The 17,178-nt window shown below is 49.6% G+C and overlaps 2 protein-coding genes across 5 annotated transcripts in view; one reads left to right on the forward strand and one right to left on the reverse strand.

Moving 5' to 3' along the window:
- The window catches only part of LOC139345819 (chloride channel protein 1-like), a 29,392-nt gene extending 17,018 nt beyond the window's left edge, over window positions 1-12,374 (forward strand). Inside the window, exons 16-24 of the mRNA XM_070984665.1 lie at window positions 125-258; window positions 384-475; window positions 1,004-1,075; window positions 1,393-1,480; window positions 2,515-2,597; window positions 4,513-4,557; window positions 5,693-5,797; window positions 11,444-11,530; window positions 11,886-12,374. Of these exons, the coding sequence (XP_070840766.1) occupies window positions 125-258; window positions 384-475; window positions 1,004-1,075; window positions 1,393-1,480; window positions 2,515-2,597; window positions 4,513-4,557; window positions 5,693-5,797; window positions 11,444-11,530; window positions 11,886-12,374 (1,195 nt within the window). The remainder of the gene's footprint in view (window positions 1-124; window positions 259-383; window positions 476-1,003; window positions 1,076-1,392; window positions 1,481-2,514; window positions 2,598-4,512; window positions 4,558-5,692; window positions 5,798-11,443; window positions 11,531-11,885) is intronic.
- A 3,622-nt stretch (window positions 12,375-15,996) lies between these two features.
- The window catches only part of LOC139345458 (uncharacterized), a 41,908-nt gene continuing 40,726 nt past the window's right edge, over window positions 15,997-17,178 (reverse strand). For all 4 annotated transcript variants that reach the window (XM_070984050.1, XM_070984049.1, XM_070984048.1 and 1 more), the window contains one exon: window positions 15,997-17,097. In XM_070984050.1, the coding sequence (XP_070840151.1) occupies window positions 16,870-17,097 (228 nt within the window). In that variant the 3' untranslated portion in view covers window positions 15,997-16,869. The remainder of the gene's footprint in view (window positions 17,098-17,178) is intronic.

Raw genomic sequence — 17,178 nt, forward strand, 5'->3', positions numbered from 1 at the left:
GTCTTATATGTCCAACGACTGTGCTTCCAGTTCATGATGAAGGCTGATTTTCTTTTTTTTATTTGCATATATTTGCAAAACATATTGACAGTTTGTTCGTTCTGCTTCTGCATCTGCTCCACAGCCAGTACAACATCTTTGTAGAAGACATCATGGTGACAAAAGTCAAATTTATATCGTCTCAGTCCACTTACAGAGAAGTCAAGCTCCTGCTGGACTCCTCATCACTCAAATCCATCCCGCTGGTCGACTCGAAAGGTAAAAGAGTTCACTCGGTTGTCTTCAAGTCCAGGTTGAAGAGTCACCGTCATCGTCCTCAAGTATGAATGAAATCATGACAACAGTCGAGGCAGTTCAGTCTGTGTCTGTCCTCCTGCTTCTAGATTCAATGATCCTGTTGGGCAGCATCGACAGGTTGGAGCTTCTGGCTCTCTGTGATTGGTGGTTGTCCCCAGAGAGGAGGCTCCTGATGGAGGTGAGGACGACTGTCACATGGTGTTCTTACTCAAGGACTCTGTGATATGTAGTCAGCTCATCGCACTGTGAATCAAAACTGGGATATAAAAGTAATTTTTAGGGTTCATTTTTGATCTACATAACACGACAGGTTGTGTTTAATTCACATCATTGTGTCTGCAAATGAGGCTGCCTGAGCGCCTCTTGTTTTTAGTGGAACAGGTTCTGTGGGTTTTTTTGTCCATGGAGAGACAAACCACGATGCCAGACGAAGAAAATGAATGAATACAAGCCAGTAAAATATTGTGGTTTCAAGCTAACTGACATGTAATTAGGGATTTAAATACTCTGACTTGGATCTCATCCTATCCTGTCCTAAGACCTGAGATTTAGATGATTAAAATTCACCTCAGAGGGCCAGAAGGAGAAACGAAGTGAAACACAGCTTTGAATTCACATTGAATTCAGTTCAGATTTAGCGACATCACCAGTGTGTATTGATCTGTTCACCTGGATCTGGATTCAGGGTCAGAGCCTGCAGGAGCAGAACCAGTCTCAGAAACACAGCTGGGAATCCTTCGCCTTTGTGGATGAGGAGGAAGAGGAGGACGGAGAGAAGGTGGGACGCTCATTTCTTACCGTTGTTTTCGAGCCATCAGTTCGCAGAGGCTGCGTTCAGTCTCGGTCCAGCCGTGTTCACTGGGAGGCTGCTGAGCCCGGTTCTGTTGCCGGTCAGCCAGTAGCTGCACGGCTAACTGAGCTAACGGCAGCTAGCCAAAGAGAGCTCCTGCAGAGAGCATAGTGAGCAGCGGACGGCGTTACTCGTGTGATGTGCTGCTCGTTGTACCTTTATACTGTCTTTAAACGCTGACCATTTGTGTAGAAAGGTGCTTCATTAACAGGGCTCACTACGCCCGGTGTGTTTGCTGTCTGCAGGGCAGCCCGGTGCAGGAGGAGAGGAACGGCCCCCTGCCTCCGTCGAAGCCTCAGGAGTCCTCTTCAAACCACACTGCTCCTGCTCCCGGTGAGCTGAGACGAGTGCATTTTAAGTTTTTTTGTTTTATGTCAGTAGAGGCGTCATAGTCATGCATTATCTCTGCACTAGCGGCCTCTGGGTCAAGGAATAAATGGAATTAACATGGTGTTAATGGGATGGGATGACAACAGCTTCAGCTGGCCAGTGAAAGCATTATGGGGCTTGTCATAGTAAAATTGATCCCTTCAATAAGTTTTTCTAACTTCTCAGAAAAATATGTCAACTGATGTGACTCAGCGTTTAGTCAGAGCCCAGATGGTCTCTGAACCTCGCCAGGTTCTCGTATGTGTTAAGTACAAACGCATCTCGTTTATGAAGTATGAAAGGAAATAATCCAACCATGACGTTATGTTATACAGTCTGTAGAGCAACAGCAACAAAACATGTGCAGGCCAAACAGCAACAAGCCGTACATTTCTTTTTTAATTGCACGTTAGCTCTCATCTCCTCCCTGAGCACCGTAAAGTGGGAAGAAGCGCTAACTTCCTACCGCTAACAGACAAGGCTGCAGAGCTGTTAGCATCCTGCCGCTGACCATATGTCCCTCCAGCCTTTTAGCTCGTGAGATAAAAGGTCAGAACGATCCATTTTCTTCATTTGTCAGTCTTTCGCGCCGGTTGCCACACTGACTGGAACAAGTCTGTTTGTCTCAGACCTCCACAGATGTCAGAAGATTGGAATTAATAACTTAGCGGCCCGAACAGCAATGAGGGACAGTTTGGCAGCGCGTTCAGTGCAAGTGAGCAGATGGAGTGTGACTGTCCATCGTGGCACAGCAAACTCCTCAGCAGCCGTCACACACAACAACAGGCAGCCTCCCATCAAACGCCACCCAGGCAACGGCAAAGAGGAGTCGCTCGCAGTCTCTCCATTTGCACCTGCTTTCACCAGAAGTCTTTCAAACCTGCATTTGTATGATTTATTGACCTTCACCTCCCTCCTCTCCTCTCCTCTCCTCTCCTCTCCTCTCCTCTCCTCTCCTCTCCTCTCCTCTCCTCTCCTCTCCTCTCGCCCCCCCCCAGACAAAGGTCCTCTGCAGTCTGTGAGGAGGACGCTCAGGAGTCTCTTCATCTCTAAGGACAGACAGACAGAGGGACAGTCGCAGGTGTGTGTTTGTTTCTGATGTAGGCTGCTTTCGGGGACACATTGCAGACAAAAGACCATTTAACTGGGGACAGCGGTCGCTTTTTGGGACGGTGGTTTAATTTTAGGGAAGGCAGAAATGAGTTTAAGTCTGTGTCACGTCCCCAAATGTGACCCAAGTTGACGCTTGTGTCTGTGTCTCCTTGTATAACTGTCTTTGTGAGAACCGATTTGAATTTCCGAGCGTGGCAGGGAGGACATGTCTGGAAAATGTGGACATTTTGGCTGCTCTCAAAGACTGTGCGAGGGTTCAGACTTGGTTTTAAGGGTATGTTAGATTAGGTTTGCTTAGGGTCAGGGTTGGGGGGTGCATGCTGGGATAGAAGTACAAACGTACGTGTGTTTTAATGTACTTTTACTGCATGTCTGTCCAGTCCGAAGCATTCTTTGACACAGACAATGCATTGGGTCTCCACTCTTGCGTTCAGAACGTCTGTGTGTTTTCTGTACTTTTCTCTGCTCAGCTGTTCAGAGATGTCTGGAGAGTCCTCACTAGTCAAGAAATTCTCCCTTGTGTTAAGACTCATTGAAATGCAAATAGCCCCCCCCCCCCGTCCATTTGGCAAAACCATCCCAAACCCGTGTCCTCACCCTGGCACTGCCAGCATATAAATATTTATCCATTATTTTTTGCCGGGTGAATTTTTCATTACGGGGTCTGCTTTCTATTCAGCAGGCACACACTCTTATCTGATTGACAGAGGCACATGAATACACATCTGCCTCCTCATCCTCAGACATGCTCCCCGAAGTCGAGCGTCTTTTCTCCAACCTTCTCTCATATGGAAATGGGGGAGCCAGATACTGGAGGTAGAGGTATTGTTCAGCTTGGCGGTGAGCCTGGCTCACGGGGAAAGCAATACGTCACGTGTTTACACGAGCAGCGGCGAGAGCCGCGTCGGAAAGAAGCATATGCTTGTAAGCTTGCGAGATTAGAATTTGATTTCTGTTGTGCCCACTGCTGCGGCTTGTAAATTACCAGTCTGATTCTCTATTATGCTTTTGGCTTCGGTCCCTGTTCCTGCAGGGGGATTGTCTCTCCAGCGCCGAGCCACAATACCTGAATATCAAATAGACTCACAGTAGGAAACTGCTACCAACAATCAAACCAAGCCGTGGCTGAATTCAGGTGTTTGTCAGCTGATCAGACGCTGGCCTTTACGGTTTTATCTGTGCTGTGATCGTGTCAGCATCTTGTTAGTTCTTGCATTCATAGAAATGCTGTAGTAATAAAATACGTATAACAAAGGATCGTGTCAGTGTGTCACACCTTCCTTTCAGTTGTGTTCAGCTGACACAGAAGTTCGCTCCCTGCTGCGACCGGCCAATCACTGCGCTCTGTTTACGTTATTTCTGCTGCTTCAAGGACAGAAGCAGCTGCCTCCACAGCGAGAGAATGAATGAGGGATGCGTCGCTAATAAATTCAGATTTTACAAAACAGGTCGCAGCAGGTGTTGGCCTGAATTTCACCCTCTGCATCCAGTTTGCTCTGAGCTCTGGATGTGCTGCGGGGCTGAAAGATGAACAGAGGAAACTGGATGACAGCAGCCTGTGATTTGTCACGATTGCTGCGAAAAGAATGAAATCCAATTTGAGATATTTCCAGATTAAATGTTGTATTTTCACAGTAAGTTTTTTATCTCTTGAGACGTAATACTCAAACGATATTTTAATGCTGAAAACACGAGAATCCAGAAGTAATTGTTGAATAATCAGATTGACTGAGTCTGCTTTGACTTCCTTTCACGTCGCTCCCCTCGTGTGAGATTCAGAGGTGACATCCAGCCCGGCGTAGAAGGACCCGAGTGTCAGAGGACGCTTTTATAAAACCCCTCATGGACAAACGTCTCATCTGTCTCTTCCTTCTTTTCTCCAGGAGCCCTGTCCTCCGCCCCTGTCAGACACCATGACCGCAGAGGAGGTACGGTGAGCATGGAGGGATGCATGGTTTCACAGAAAAGTCTCCAGCACGGTGATCAAACACTGACACAGCCCAGAATGAGTCCGTCTGAGAAAACACGAGCAGGACAATCAAAGTTCAGTTTCCCTGAATCCTGCCGTCCCAGAGCCTGCTTCTGCTCGAGCCGTCTGCCTGTTAAAGGGCAGTGTTTCCTCTCCACAGTGTCATGATTTGGAGCTTTCTAAATAAAAGTGACGTGACTCTAAAACCAAAGCTTTCTGCATGATTAAATATTAAATCAGATTTTAAAACATCAGAAATGACAAGCCTGTGACCGGACGTGCATCTAAAAGCACATTCGCAGACACACGATGAGACAGTTGCAGCTGTTTTGGTCATATTTCGCTTACATTATGAGCTTTTTAGTCCTGAATCGACAACATTTATCAAACCAAGTCATGACTGAAGGTTTACTTCACGTGCAGTCAGTGCTGGCAGATCTCAACAGCAGCGTTCAAACCCGTCACATGTAGGTCACAGGTGTTAGAGATCCGTGTCACGTTCGAGGACGGGCCTCAGAATTGGGGCACTTTTTAACTGCAGTGTGATCGCAGCCAGAATTGTAAATGAGACATCTTTTTTTGTTAAGAGCACCAAAACAATATTGTGCCCTCCAGTCCCGTTCTGTCGGCCGTGCTCCCTTTACTCTCCCTGGCACTTCCCCAGAACGGCCCATAACGTCGCCCTGTAAATTCTACGAGACTGCTGCCCCCGCCACAGCGGGCCGAGGCTTGTAGGTAAAATCCAGAGAGAGGCTAAAAGGTGTCAGACATCCTAAATCTCAGAGGGGACGCTGGTGACACGCAAGGACGCAGCACAGGCTTTCAAGGTTTTTCACAGCTGCAAACATGCAGCTAACTGGCTTCTGCCTCCTGCAGCCACACACACTCTGCAAACACACACACCTCCAGCTTTACCCAACGTACTGCTCAGTGATTTCATCGTTTATCGGTGGATAGTGGTTGAATCTGCATGTACAGCGTGTGACCCGTCATAAAAACTAATGCTGACCTCATGCATTTGGATGAAAGAGGGGATTTTTCCCACCGTGATGGCGGCTCTGAGCCCGTCCTCCTCTGTGACGTCCTTTCTGCAGATCAAGGCGTGGGAGGAGGCAGAGATGGACAAGCCGATGGAGATCGATGACATACGAGTGGACCCGTCCCCCTTCCAGCTCGTGGAGAGAACCTCGTTGCACAAGGTTGGTGAGGAAACGCAAAGATGAACGAAAACAGGAAGGTGTGTGTGAACTGTCAGTGAGTGAGATGCTCGATGGCGGTTTATTGGTTGGACGCTCAAAGGTGACATAAAGAGACAGACAACGCTCTTCTCAAACACTTCCAAAGCCGTGTTTTTTTCATGCTTTGGACCACGTTTGCATCCACGCCTGTTAGCTTGTAGTCTCATGCTTTCCCGCCTCTATTATTTAAGTTCCTTGGCTTTACTGCCACCAGCTTGAGCCCCGCTCCTAAAAACATCGACCACAAGTGGTCAAAAACTGCTCAGGGTCCCTTTAATGTCCACTTACAGGCTGAAGTCAACATTAAACAAACACCATCCATCCATCCATCCATTATCTTCCGCTTATCCGGGGCCGGGTTGCGGGGGGAGCAGTCTGAGCAGGGACGCCCAGACTTCCCTCTCCCCGGACACTTCCTCCAACTCTTCCGGGGGGATCCCGAGGCGTTCCCAGGCCAGCCGAGTGACGTAGTCACCCCAGCGTGTCCTGGGTCTTCCCCGGGGCCTCCCCCCGGTGGGACATGCCTGGAACACCTCCCTAGGGAGGCGTCCAGGGGGCATCCGATAGAGATGCCCGAGCCACCTCAGCTGACTCCTCTCGATGCGGAGGAGCAGCGACTCTACTCTGAGCTCCTCCCGGGTGACAGAGCTCCTCACCCTATCTCTAAGGGAGCGCTCCGCCACCCTGCGGAGGAAACTCATTTCAGCCGCTTGTATCCGGGACCTCGTTCTTTCGGTCATGACCCAAAGTTCATGACCATAGGTGAGGGTAGGAACGTAGATTGACCGGTAAATTGAGAGCTTCGCCTTTCGGCTCAGCTCCTTCTTCACCACGACAGACCGATACAGCGACCGCATTACTGCAGCCGCTGCACCGATCCGCCTGTCAATCTCACGTTCCATCCTTCTCTCACTCGTGAACAGGATCCCAAGATACTTAAACTCCTCCACTTGAGGCAGGAACTCTCCTCCAACCTGAAGGGAGCAAGCCACCTTTTTCCGGTCGAGAACCATGGCCTCGGACTTGGAGGTGCTAACTCTCATCCCAGCTGCTTCACACTCGGCTGCGAACCGCCCCAGCGCATGCTGAAGGTCCTGGCTCGAGGAAGCCAACAAGACAACATCATCCGCGAAAAGCAGAGACGAAATCTGCCGGCCCCCGAACCGAACCCCCTCCGGTCCCTGGCTGCGCCTAGAAATCCTGTCCATAAAAATGATGAACAGAACCGGTGACATAGGGCAGCCCTGCCGGAGTCCAACATGCACTGGGAACAGGTCCGACTTACTGCCGGCAATGCGGACCAAGCTCCTGCTCCGGTTGTACAGGGACTGTACAGCCCTCAACAGAGGGCCTCCAACCCCATACTCCCGGAGCACCTCCCACAGAATGACGCGAGGGACACGGTCGAATGCCTTCTCCAAGTCCACGAAGCACATGTGGACTGGTTGGGCAAACTCCCATGAACCCTCAAGCACCCTGTGGAGGGTATAGAGCTGGTCCAGTGTTCCACGGCCAGGACGAAAACCGCATTGTTCCTCTTGAATCCGGGGTTCGACTATCGGCCGGATTCTCCTCTCCAGTACCCTGGAATAGACTTTACCAGGGAGGCTGAGGAGTGTGATCCCCCGATAGTTGGAACACACCCTCCGGTCCCCCTTTTTAAAAAGAGGGACCACCACCCCAGTCTGCCAGTCCAGGGGCACTGTCCCCGTCTGCCACGCGATGCTGCAGAGGCGTGTCAACCAAGACAGTCCTACAACATCCAGAGACTTGAGGTACTCAGGGCGGATCTCATCCACCCCCGGCGCTTTGCCACCGAGGAGCTTGCGAACTGCCTCAGTGACTTCAGCCCCGGTGATGAATGAATCGACCTCCAAGTCCCCAGTCTCTGCTTCCTCTACGGAAGACATGACAGAGGGATTGAGGAGATCCTCGAAGTATTCCTTCCACCGCCCGACAATATCCCCAGTCGAGGTCAACAGCTCCCCACCTCCACTGTAAACAGTGTTGACAGAAAGCTGCTTCCCCCTCCTGAGGCGCCGAACGGTTTGCCAGAATTTCCTCGAGGCCAACCGGTAGTCCTCCTCCATGGCCTCCCCGAACTCCTCCCAGACCCGAGTTTTTGCTTCTACAACCGCCCGAGCTGCCGCACGCTTGGTCTGCCGGTACCCATCAGCTGCCTCAGGAGTCCTATGAGCCAACCAGGCCCGATAGGACTCCTTCTTCAGCTTGACGGCATCCCTTACTTCCGGTGTCCACCACCGGGTTCGGGGGTTGCCGCCACGACAGGCACCGCCGACTTTACGGCCACAGCTATGGACGGCTGCATCAACAATGGAAGTGGAGAACATGGTCCATTCGGACTCAATGTCTCCAACCTCCCTCGGGATCTGGTTGAAGCTCTCCCGGAGGTGGGAGTTGAAAACTTCCCTGACAGCGGGTTCCGCCAGACGTTCCCAACAGACCCTCACGGTACGTTTGGGTCTGCCAAGTCTGTCCCGCTTCTTCCCCTGCCAGCGAATCCAACTCACCACCAGGTGGTGATCAGTTGACAGCTCAGCCCCTCTCTTTACCCGAGTGTCCAAGACATACCGCCGAAGGTCAGATGATACGACTACAAAGTCGATCATTGACCTCCGGCCTAGGGTGTCCTGGTGCCACGTGCACTGATGGACACCCTTATGCTTGAACATGGTGTTCGTTATGGACAAACTGTGACTAGCACAGAAATCCAATAACAGAACACCACTCGGGTTCAGATCGGGGAGGCCGTTCCTCCCAATCACTCCCCTCCAGGTGTCACTGTCGCTGCCCACGTGAGCATTGAAGTCTCCCAGCAGAACAATGGAGTCCCCGGTTGGAGCACTTTCCAGTACCCCTCCCAGGGACTCCAAGAAGGCCGGGTACTCTACGCTACTGTTCGGCCCGTAGGCCGAAACAATAGTGAGAGACCTATCCCCAACCCGAAGGCGCAGGGAAGCGACCCTCTCGCTCAGCGGGGAGAACTCCAACACATGGCGGCTGAGCTGGGGGGCTATAAGCAAGCCCACGCCAGCTCGCCGCCTCTCACCGCGGGCAACTCCAGAGTAGAAGAGAGTCCAGCCTCTCTCAAGGAGTTGGGTTCCCGAGCCCAGACTGTGCGTGGAGGTGAGCCCGACTATCTCTAGCCGGTACCGCTCAACCTCCCGCACTAGCTCAGGCTCTTTCCCCCACAGTGAGGTGACATTCCATGTCCCCATAGCCAGAGTCGTTGTCCAGGGTTTGGGTCGTCGGGGCCCCCGCCCACGACTGCTACCCATTCCACATAGCACCGGCCCCTTCTGATCCTTCCTGCGGGTGGTGGGCCTACGGGAAGGCGGGCCCACGTCGCTCCTTCGGGCTGTGCCCGGCCGGGTCCCGTGGGCAAAGACCCGGCCACCAGGCGCTCGCCTGCGAGCCCCAACCCCAGGCCTGGCTCCAGGGCGGGGCCCCGGTGACGCCAATCCGGGCGACGTACGCTTCCTTGCTTTAATTCCTTTCATAGGGGCTTCTTGAACTGCTCTTAGTCTGACCCGTCACCTAGAACCTGTTTGCCTTGGGAGACCCTACCAGGGGCATTAAGCCCCGGACAACATAGCCTCTAGGATCATTCGGGTACTCAAACTCCTCCACCACGATAAGGTGGCAGTTCAAGGAGGAGTAAACAAACACCACAATCCAGGAATTACATCTTGTATGTACATAGAGATTATTAAAAAAGGTAGATCTGTTTGTCCGGGCTCATGCAGCAGCATCACTTTAATGAATTTGCCACTGAAATTAGCGCTGATTTGTCTTCTAATGTTCGAGTTTCTCACCATCTCTCTCACTGCAAACATCACACTTGAATCCTTGTTGTCACCTGTTGTGGACACGAGGCGTCTCTCCGGTCAGCAGCCGTCTGTCAGGATGTGCTTCACCCTCAGCGGCTGCATTCCTTTTCTTTATGCGTGATATGAATAAAACTCAAGTTGAAGCGCTCACAGAATCGACCTGCTCTGCTTTTACGCGCAGCAGCAGCACCTCTGTACGAGCCTCAGCCGGCTCTCATTCACCCACCGAGCTCATCTCCATCACTGGTTATTGTGACATTAAAAAAAGAAAAACACACAAAGAAACTGAGGAAATATTGTCAATTTATTCCATTTTCATTCAAATTTCCTCTTCATTACCTCATAATCTGCATGAAATTACTCGGATGGACAGCCTGCGGTTGATTTTATTGCGGAGTGTAAATTGACCGTGGAGGACAGTTTATGTTTTTTGTCACAGGTGTTATGCAGGCAAAGAGGCATAGAAATGGAGTTCAGCACCTCGAGCGGTTGTCAGGTCTTTTGTTGATGTTCCCTCGTTCAGCTCCTTAAGTTGTTTACCTCTGTAAAGTCTCATTCAGCGCAGGATGTGGATAACCTTGACAGAGGGGTAATTGCACATGAAAAACACTCAGAGAGAAGACTGGGATTTATTCACACGGCGTCGTCTGGCTAAGTGGAGGAAGACTCGACAGCTTTTCATTGTTTGACTGAGAGCAGAATCTTATTTGCACCCGTCGGTGGGCAGAGGCGTCGTTACGTAAACACACAAATGTTTATGCGTGGGAGTCGTGCCTGTCGCTTCGAGATGAGGGAAGTTTTCATTTGTTAACAGACGCTGTGAGGCGGCGTTTTAAAGCCATTAGAAACAACAGAAGCAGCCACAGTTAATGCTTCACAGCTCGTTTAGTGGCTGAGAGGCAGGATGCTGGCTGCCTTGCTCAACGGCCTCTCGACAGCAGTTCCTTAAGGAGGAGATCTCCGTGAAGCAGTTTGTATTTTATTTCACTGTGTGTGCTGACAGTCAGGGAGTTCGTCTGAGGATGTAAAGGCAGCAGATCGTCATGTCACGATGAGTCTTCAGTCGTTAACGTACACAAACTAACAGCCAGCTCCCTCTGTGACCTGCTGTCCGTCGTCTGACATCATGTTCAAAAAGAATTTATTAAGAGTCCAAAGTGCTGCAGAAAAGTTTGTTCTTCCGCTGAAGTCTCTGTAGTATCTGATGTGATTTCTGTTCTTTGCATTTTGTCTCTTTGATTATCAGTTTTCAGGCATCTTGTTGAGCTGTCATCTAAATCTGCTGCCAGCTTATGTTGGATTGCATCCATGGGCAGCGGATACGTTTTATTAGTATTCAATCTTTCTTATTAATATTATATTATTATTACTTGTCCAATAATAATGATGAGAAATGAAACGTTCACATTATGCCAGATCTGACGGTGATGCAGGATTTTCAGGACGCTGAAGCCTGGAAACTGTTTGCAGTTTGTTTCTCTCTTCATTTCATTTTCATGCTGATATCCGTGTCTGTGATGGAGGTGTGCTGATGCATACAAAGAGCTCATCCAGTGTGACCTTCACTGGAGTACGAACAGAGTACTTTGTGCACGGAAACCCACTGAAGGACTTCTGTGGTTCACCTGGAGCCGGCAGCCAATCGGCTGTCACCTCCGTCGCTGTGACATTGTGTGTGGACGGACGCACAGAGCCTGTAAACCGTCTGGATTCAGGTGGAGCTCTGACCCTTGACCTTTTCGCTCTGTCTCCACAGACCCACACCTTGTTCTCCCTGCTGGGCCTCAGTCACGCTTATGTGACCAGTATCGGCAAACTGGTGGGGGTCGTGGCGCTCAAAGAGGTAAGAAACTCCACCTTTTGCTCTAGATAAACACTGATCTCAGCCCTTCTTTAACTTCATAAACTCTCACAAAGCTTTTTGAATTATGTATGAGTGTTTTGTTAATCAATGTCCTCTCTGTCCGCTTCAGGCTGTCCCTGATTTGCTTCATTCCTTCTGTCTTTCCTTGTTATTGTCTCCGTCTCCTCCTTTTCTGTCCTGAAACCTCATTTTCTTCCTGATTTCTTCACGCATCCCTTCATCCCATCACTCACCCATCTCTCCTTTTTGCTAACCTCCATCCTCTCTCTGCATTTCTTTTTCCTCATCTTTCTATCCTTTCCTCTTTTTTCTCTTCCTGTTTCTCCTCCTCCAGCTCCAGAAAGCCATCGAGGGCTCCACCCGCTCTGGTGTCCGGCTTCGCCCTCCCCTCGCCAGCTTCCGTGACATCAGCAACCACAACTCTGTCTCTAAACCTGCGCCTTCCTCTTCTCCCGCCACTTCCTCAACTCTGACCCCCGCCTCCTCTCCCTCGACTCCATCCGCTCCCCAGCCTCCTTCACCCTCCCAGCACCACCACCATCATGGCCAAGAGAACGAGACGGAGGTGTGGATAGAGGGCGTGAAGAGGGAGGCGGAGGAGAGCCGGAGCAGCAGCGCGGGCAGCGGTGGCGACAGCAGCACCAGCGCCGGCGCCTGCACCCCAACCAGCAGGAGCTGCAGCTACAACAGCAACCTCACCCTCCCTCCCTCCTCCACTCCTCCCCCTGTCCCCTCTTCCTCCTCCATCCCTTTGTCCAGCCTGGGACCCCGACAGGGACTGTTTGAGGGGGACGAAGACAGCGACGATGAGCCAATGGTTTAGATTGGATGAGAGCGAGGGTTATGTTTTTTATATCGGAAAACTTTTTTAATGGTGTGAGTTTTTTTTTCTTCTGTTCTTAATCTGTCGCTCTGGTCTTTGGATACCCATTTACCTCTTTTTCCGCAGAGTACGCAGCGTGTTTGCTCGAAGCTCGGCAGTTTCTCCTGCCCTCACGCGTTCATGCTGCTGTTTCCTTTTCCTCTGCCTCGCTCGCCCTCTCTGTCTTCCCTTAATAAGCCCTCTATCTGTTTGTTTCTTCATCCTCGTCCTGCCGCACTTCCTCCTCATTGACTTTCACACGTGCAGACTCAAGCCTGATTGGTTTAACCCCAGACACGAAGCTTTCCACCAATATCAGCTGTTTTTGATATTCATGCCAAAGCAAATAAGTGATGTTTCCTGCAGGATTCTTCTCTCCAAACCAGCCTTAAAGCAGTTAAAGTGCCCAAAACTCACCACTGAAACCCTGAAAATTAAGTATTTCATTGTTAGCGTCTCCTTAAGGCACCTTAAATCGTTTAAATCACTTAGAATCATTACTGAAGGAATGTATAATGTACTGCTGTCATTAGCTTTGTCCCACTGTTGGTTTGCATTAATCAGACACGTCTATGTGTTTGTGTTTTAGAGTAATCCAAACCATCGTGAACCCCCGCGCAGTCGTGCTACCTGATCGTTTGTGTGTCTTTAAGAAAACAAGGTTTTTATGGGATGAGAGCAGGAGCTATTGATTTTTTTAACTGGCAGCAGACCATCTGGACAGCAGTGGACTAATGGAGCTGCTCAGTCCACTGTGGAAGATTGGCTAAAGCCCCAAAACGACCTCCAAACTGTGTGCTGACCTTGTGGACGCAGCCTCGGAGCTCATCTCATCACGCTTAAGTTGATAGATGGTGCAGCTGAAGGGGGCTGACGACAGCCGAGCTCGAGTCCTGGAGGTGGTTTCTTTCCACGAGGAGGGAAAAAAACACGTGACGTCTCTTAATGAGTTAGGATTGTGATGAAGACGATGAAAGGCAGAAGTTTTCATTCTGAAATGTGACAAAAAGCAAAGCGATGGCCGGCGCTCGTGGCAGTGAGTGACAGCTTGTCATGTGACGTCTGTGTGTTAAACGAAGATGACAGACAGGTATTTTCCAATCAATGCATTAATCATCTTAATAAATGACCTCTTTAGCATCATGATTATCACAGGACGTGCAGCTGCAACCACGGACTTGACTTCCTGTTTCTCAGCAAACACAGAGCAGCTCGTGAACATCTGGAAAACAGACTGAAAGAGGTTGAACGCTGCGTTCAGATTCAGAGCTGGCTCTTATTTATCCTTTCACTTTACACACTGTTTTGATTCATTATGTCAACTATCATCTACCCTCTCGCCTCTTATTGGACCTCTGATTAGCTTCGACAAAATTTGATCTGCTAACGAGCAGAAATGCCCGCCGCCTTAAACTCAGCTGCGGCTGCAGAAAAACCCTTATTTCATATGAAGAGCTGCTCAGCCTCGATGTTTGCACTCACGTGTTGAACTTCTTATCGCTCCATCGCCTCTCTCTCTCCTCTTATCTCCTGGTTTCAGTTTCTCAGGTGCTGCCTTGAAAGTCTCTAAAGCTGCATATTTAACAGCGAGCTTTTCTTTGTGTCTGAGTGCAGTAAAACCAGTGTGTCCAGTTCTTAAGGAAGCTCTGTAAGTGCTCATTTCTTTTGTCTGTCTGTGGCTGTGGGTAGAGTTTTTATTTATTTATCTTTTAGTAGAGTCAAATGTTAACTCAGATTTATAAAACTGTGAAAGATGTAGAGAAATAAAGTTTTATTAAGTGCTTTAATTGTTTGCCCTAATGTTTGGATTTGACCTTTATTTGTCCAGGTCAGACAGAGCAGGACAGTGGACAGGCAGCGCATGTCAAAAGAGAAAGAAAAGGTCTTTTACTCAGTCCCCTGGACCACTAACTGAGCTTAGTCAAGGTAGGGGAGAAATACTGTTTTTTGTCTCAGAAATTACACGAAACCATTCAAAATCTGCATTTTTTTCAACGTGGGAGCACAAAATGTCATCAGATTTTGGCTGCTCTGAACGGAAATATCCAAAACAACGTCTACAGTTTAGCACATTTGATTGGCCGTCATATTAAACATACCTTTATTTTGACGGGATTTTTGTTTCCGCCTGTGGTGTCTTCTGAAGTGGTCGCTTCCCCCTGATGCCTCTGCAGACCTCTGTGCAGTCAGGGAGTTGAAACGATGTCCTTTCGGAGGAAACTTTGCTGTTTCCTGGTTTGCATGGACACAAAGTGACCACCGGTGTAATTATACGGGATGACTGACATCTCAGTTAATTCAGTCAGACAAAAATCCCACAGCTAACCTTCATTTCGTGGCATCCCTCGCTTCCTACAGTCAGATGTATTCTGTTTGAAACTCTCAGATGTGATCTGAGCCTCGTGCGCTTGGAGACTGAACGGTTTAGAGGACGACGTCTCTGAGCAGCGAGAGGACGGACAGAGGACAGATGTTTATCGCGATGTTCAGGGGCATCGTGGGTCTCGATCAGTGGAGTGTGAGGGTGACTCGTCCTCTCTGGCAGCTGTAGATAGAGATTATGTTGAACGAGTGGTTTTTGTGTTTGTGAAGGCACACAAAGCCATGAAATTCACCTCTTTTGTCTGACGTCCTCTGGCACACATGCATCATCTGTCTCACTGTCTTTGAACTCTGAACTACACACAACTCCCCCTCATGCGTCCATGTGAAGTCTCTAAAGCATGTTGCTTTCAGGGACTTCTTCTCTCACGCAACATTTATTCACTCATTGTAAAGTAATCTGCTGCTTTTGCAACAGCGTTGACAAAAACACACAGCAGCCGAACACACAAAGTAGAACTCAGGCGGATAGCAGCGCCTGGACGTACGTACGAGGACACGTCTCCGCCTGCAGACAGTGAAGTCCACCCAGTTCACCTCTCACTGAAGGAAATACCTGAACCTGGACACAGCAGGACATTAGGTCACGGCCATTCGATGCATGTCTTCTGTGTGTGTTGTGTCTCTGCTGAATATCAGACAGTGTTGTCCTGTTTCAGTGAGTGAAACTTGTCGGCATGCGGGGGAATGTGCCAAACGGTGGGTGAAGCTTGCAGTGGAGTCCCAGCATTCATGTTAAATGATGTTTTGACCTCCTTTAGGCCCAGCAGTGGGCATCAGGCTGTGCCTTCATAAATCTGCTCAGCCCTCTGACAGGCGACATCTTCCCTAACCCTGACCTGACGCACCTTTAAGCTTCCTTTAGAGCAGATCCTCTGCGGCTTCTTTGCGTCCATCTGGCTCCGCCGCCTCGATAGGCATCGTCTCCTCGATGCCGGCTCGCTCAGTAGTCCAGCCATCACCCTCACTTATCCGCCTCCACTAGCCTTACAAATAGGTGCGAGTTATAAAAGCAGACCTTTCCATGCCATCCTCTGACCTCATGCACGTTTAATGACCTTGAGTCTCAGGAGTCTTTGTCTGGTCCTGAAGCTGAAGTATCAGGTTAGTTAAGTCTAGCATCAAGGTTTGATTCGGTGTGTTTGAGGCTCAGAGCACATGATCTGAGTGTGTGTGCAGAACAGAACAGCACCAGGAAGTATCTGTTTCCCAGAATATATATATTTTACACACAAACAAAGCTACATTCATACAAACATACATACATACTATACATACATACGATCGTACATTCATACAAATACATATCAGTTTATTGGATTTTTGTCTTTTATTACAAAAAGCAATTTGATATATTATTACTTTGTATACTGTGTTATACTGTTAGGGCTAGGTCACTGTTAAAAAGCATGCACTTTCTTTTGGTTGTGTCCGGATCAAGTGTTTGCAGATGGCTCCAGGTGTGTGCCGCAGGTCGCTCTGAGTGTTAGACTGGACTGGGTTTACCTCATCAGAACATCCCGCCTGACGAGCTGTCAATCAAAGCCAAATACACCAATTAGCTCGACAGCTTTCGGGTGTGACACGCCTGCTTCTGCTGCTAACAGCGACTTAAACCGATCGCTCCACATTGTTTGACCCTTGTGTGTTTGTTGTATTGCACTGAATTGTCGCGAGGCCCTTTTTTCCTCTTCTTCCGTCCTTTTTTGTCGTTTTGTTTGTAGAATTACACCCTCCTCTGCTGCTCGGCGTTTAGTCCTGCTTCTTTGGTCCAGTTGGCCCAACACGTTTGTGAATCCAGCGTATCCCACACGGCTTGTTTCAGCAGTCACTGAGCTGAAGTCTCTCGTCCGCCTTTTTGTTCAACGTCACCTGGAAACTTCCACCGTTCAGCAGTGAATTCTGGGGATTTCTTGGCATTTAGTTTGTGTACATTACATCCCACGTTTCGTCTGAAAAGTCTTCCTCTGACTTAAAGTGGGTTAATAGTGGGGAAGGGGTTGGGATAGAATAGCTTGATTGATTATTGAAGTATTTATTTCCTGTTTTCGTCAGTCCTCTCTGGCCCTGTGATTCAGTTGGTCGCAACAACAACGACGGAGCCTTCGTCCGCCTCCTCGTCCTTCTCCAGCAGCTGGACCACGCAGGGCGTGACGTCGAACGGTATCCTCTCCGCCACAGACTCGCACGTCTGCGCTGGCAGTCCTGGGCTCGAGCCTCTGGTAGAGGGGACGTCCTCCCTCAGCGGGGACGGGGTCAAAGAGCACGGCTCCGGCTCCAAGGTTAATGTGACCTCTTCTACCTGTGAGGACAGGAAGCGAAAGGACAGCTTGGGATGCTGCAGGTGTGCTGTGTCACAGGTGAGGGAGACAAGTCTTTTCAT

This window comes from Chaetodon trifascialis, chromosome 17 (assembly GCF_039877785.1).
Source record: "Chaetodon trifascialis isolate fChaTrf1 chromosome 17, fChaTrf1.hap1, whole genome shotgun sequence".
NCBI lineage: Eukaryota > Metazoa > Chordata > Actinopteri > Chaetodontiformes > Chaetodontidae > Chaetodon > Chaetodon trifascialis.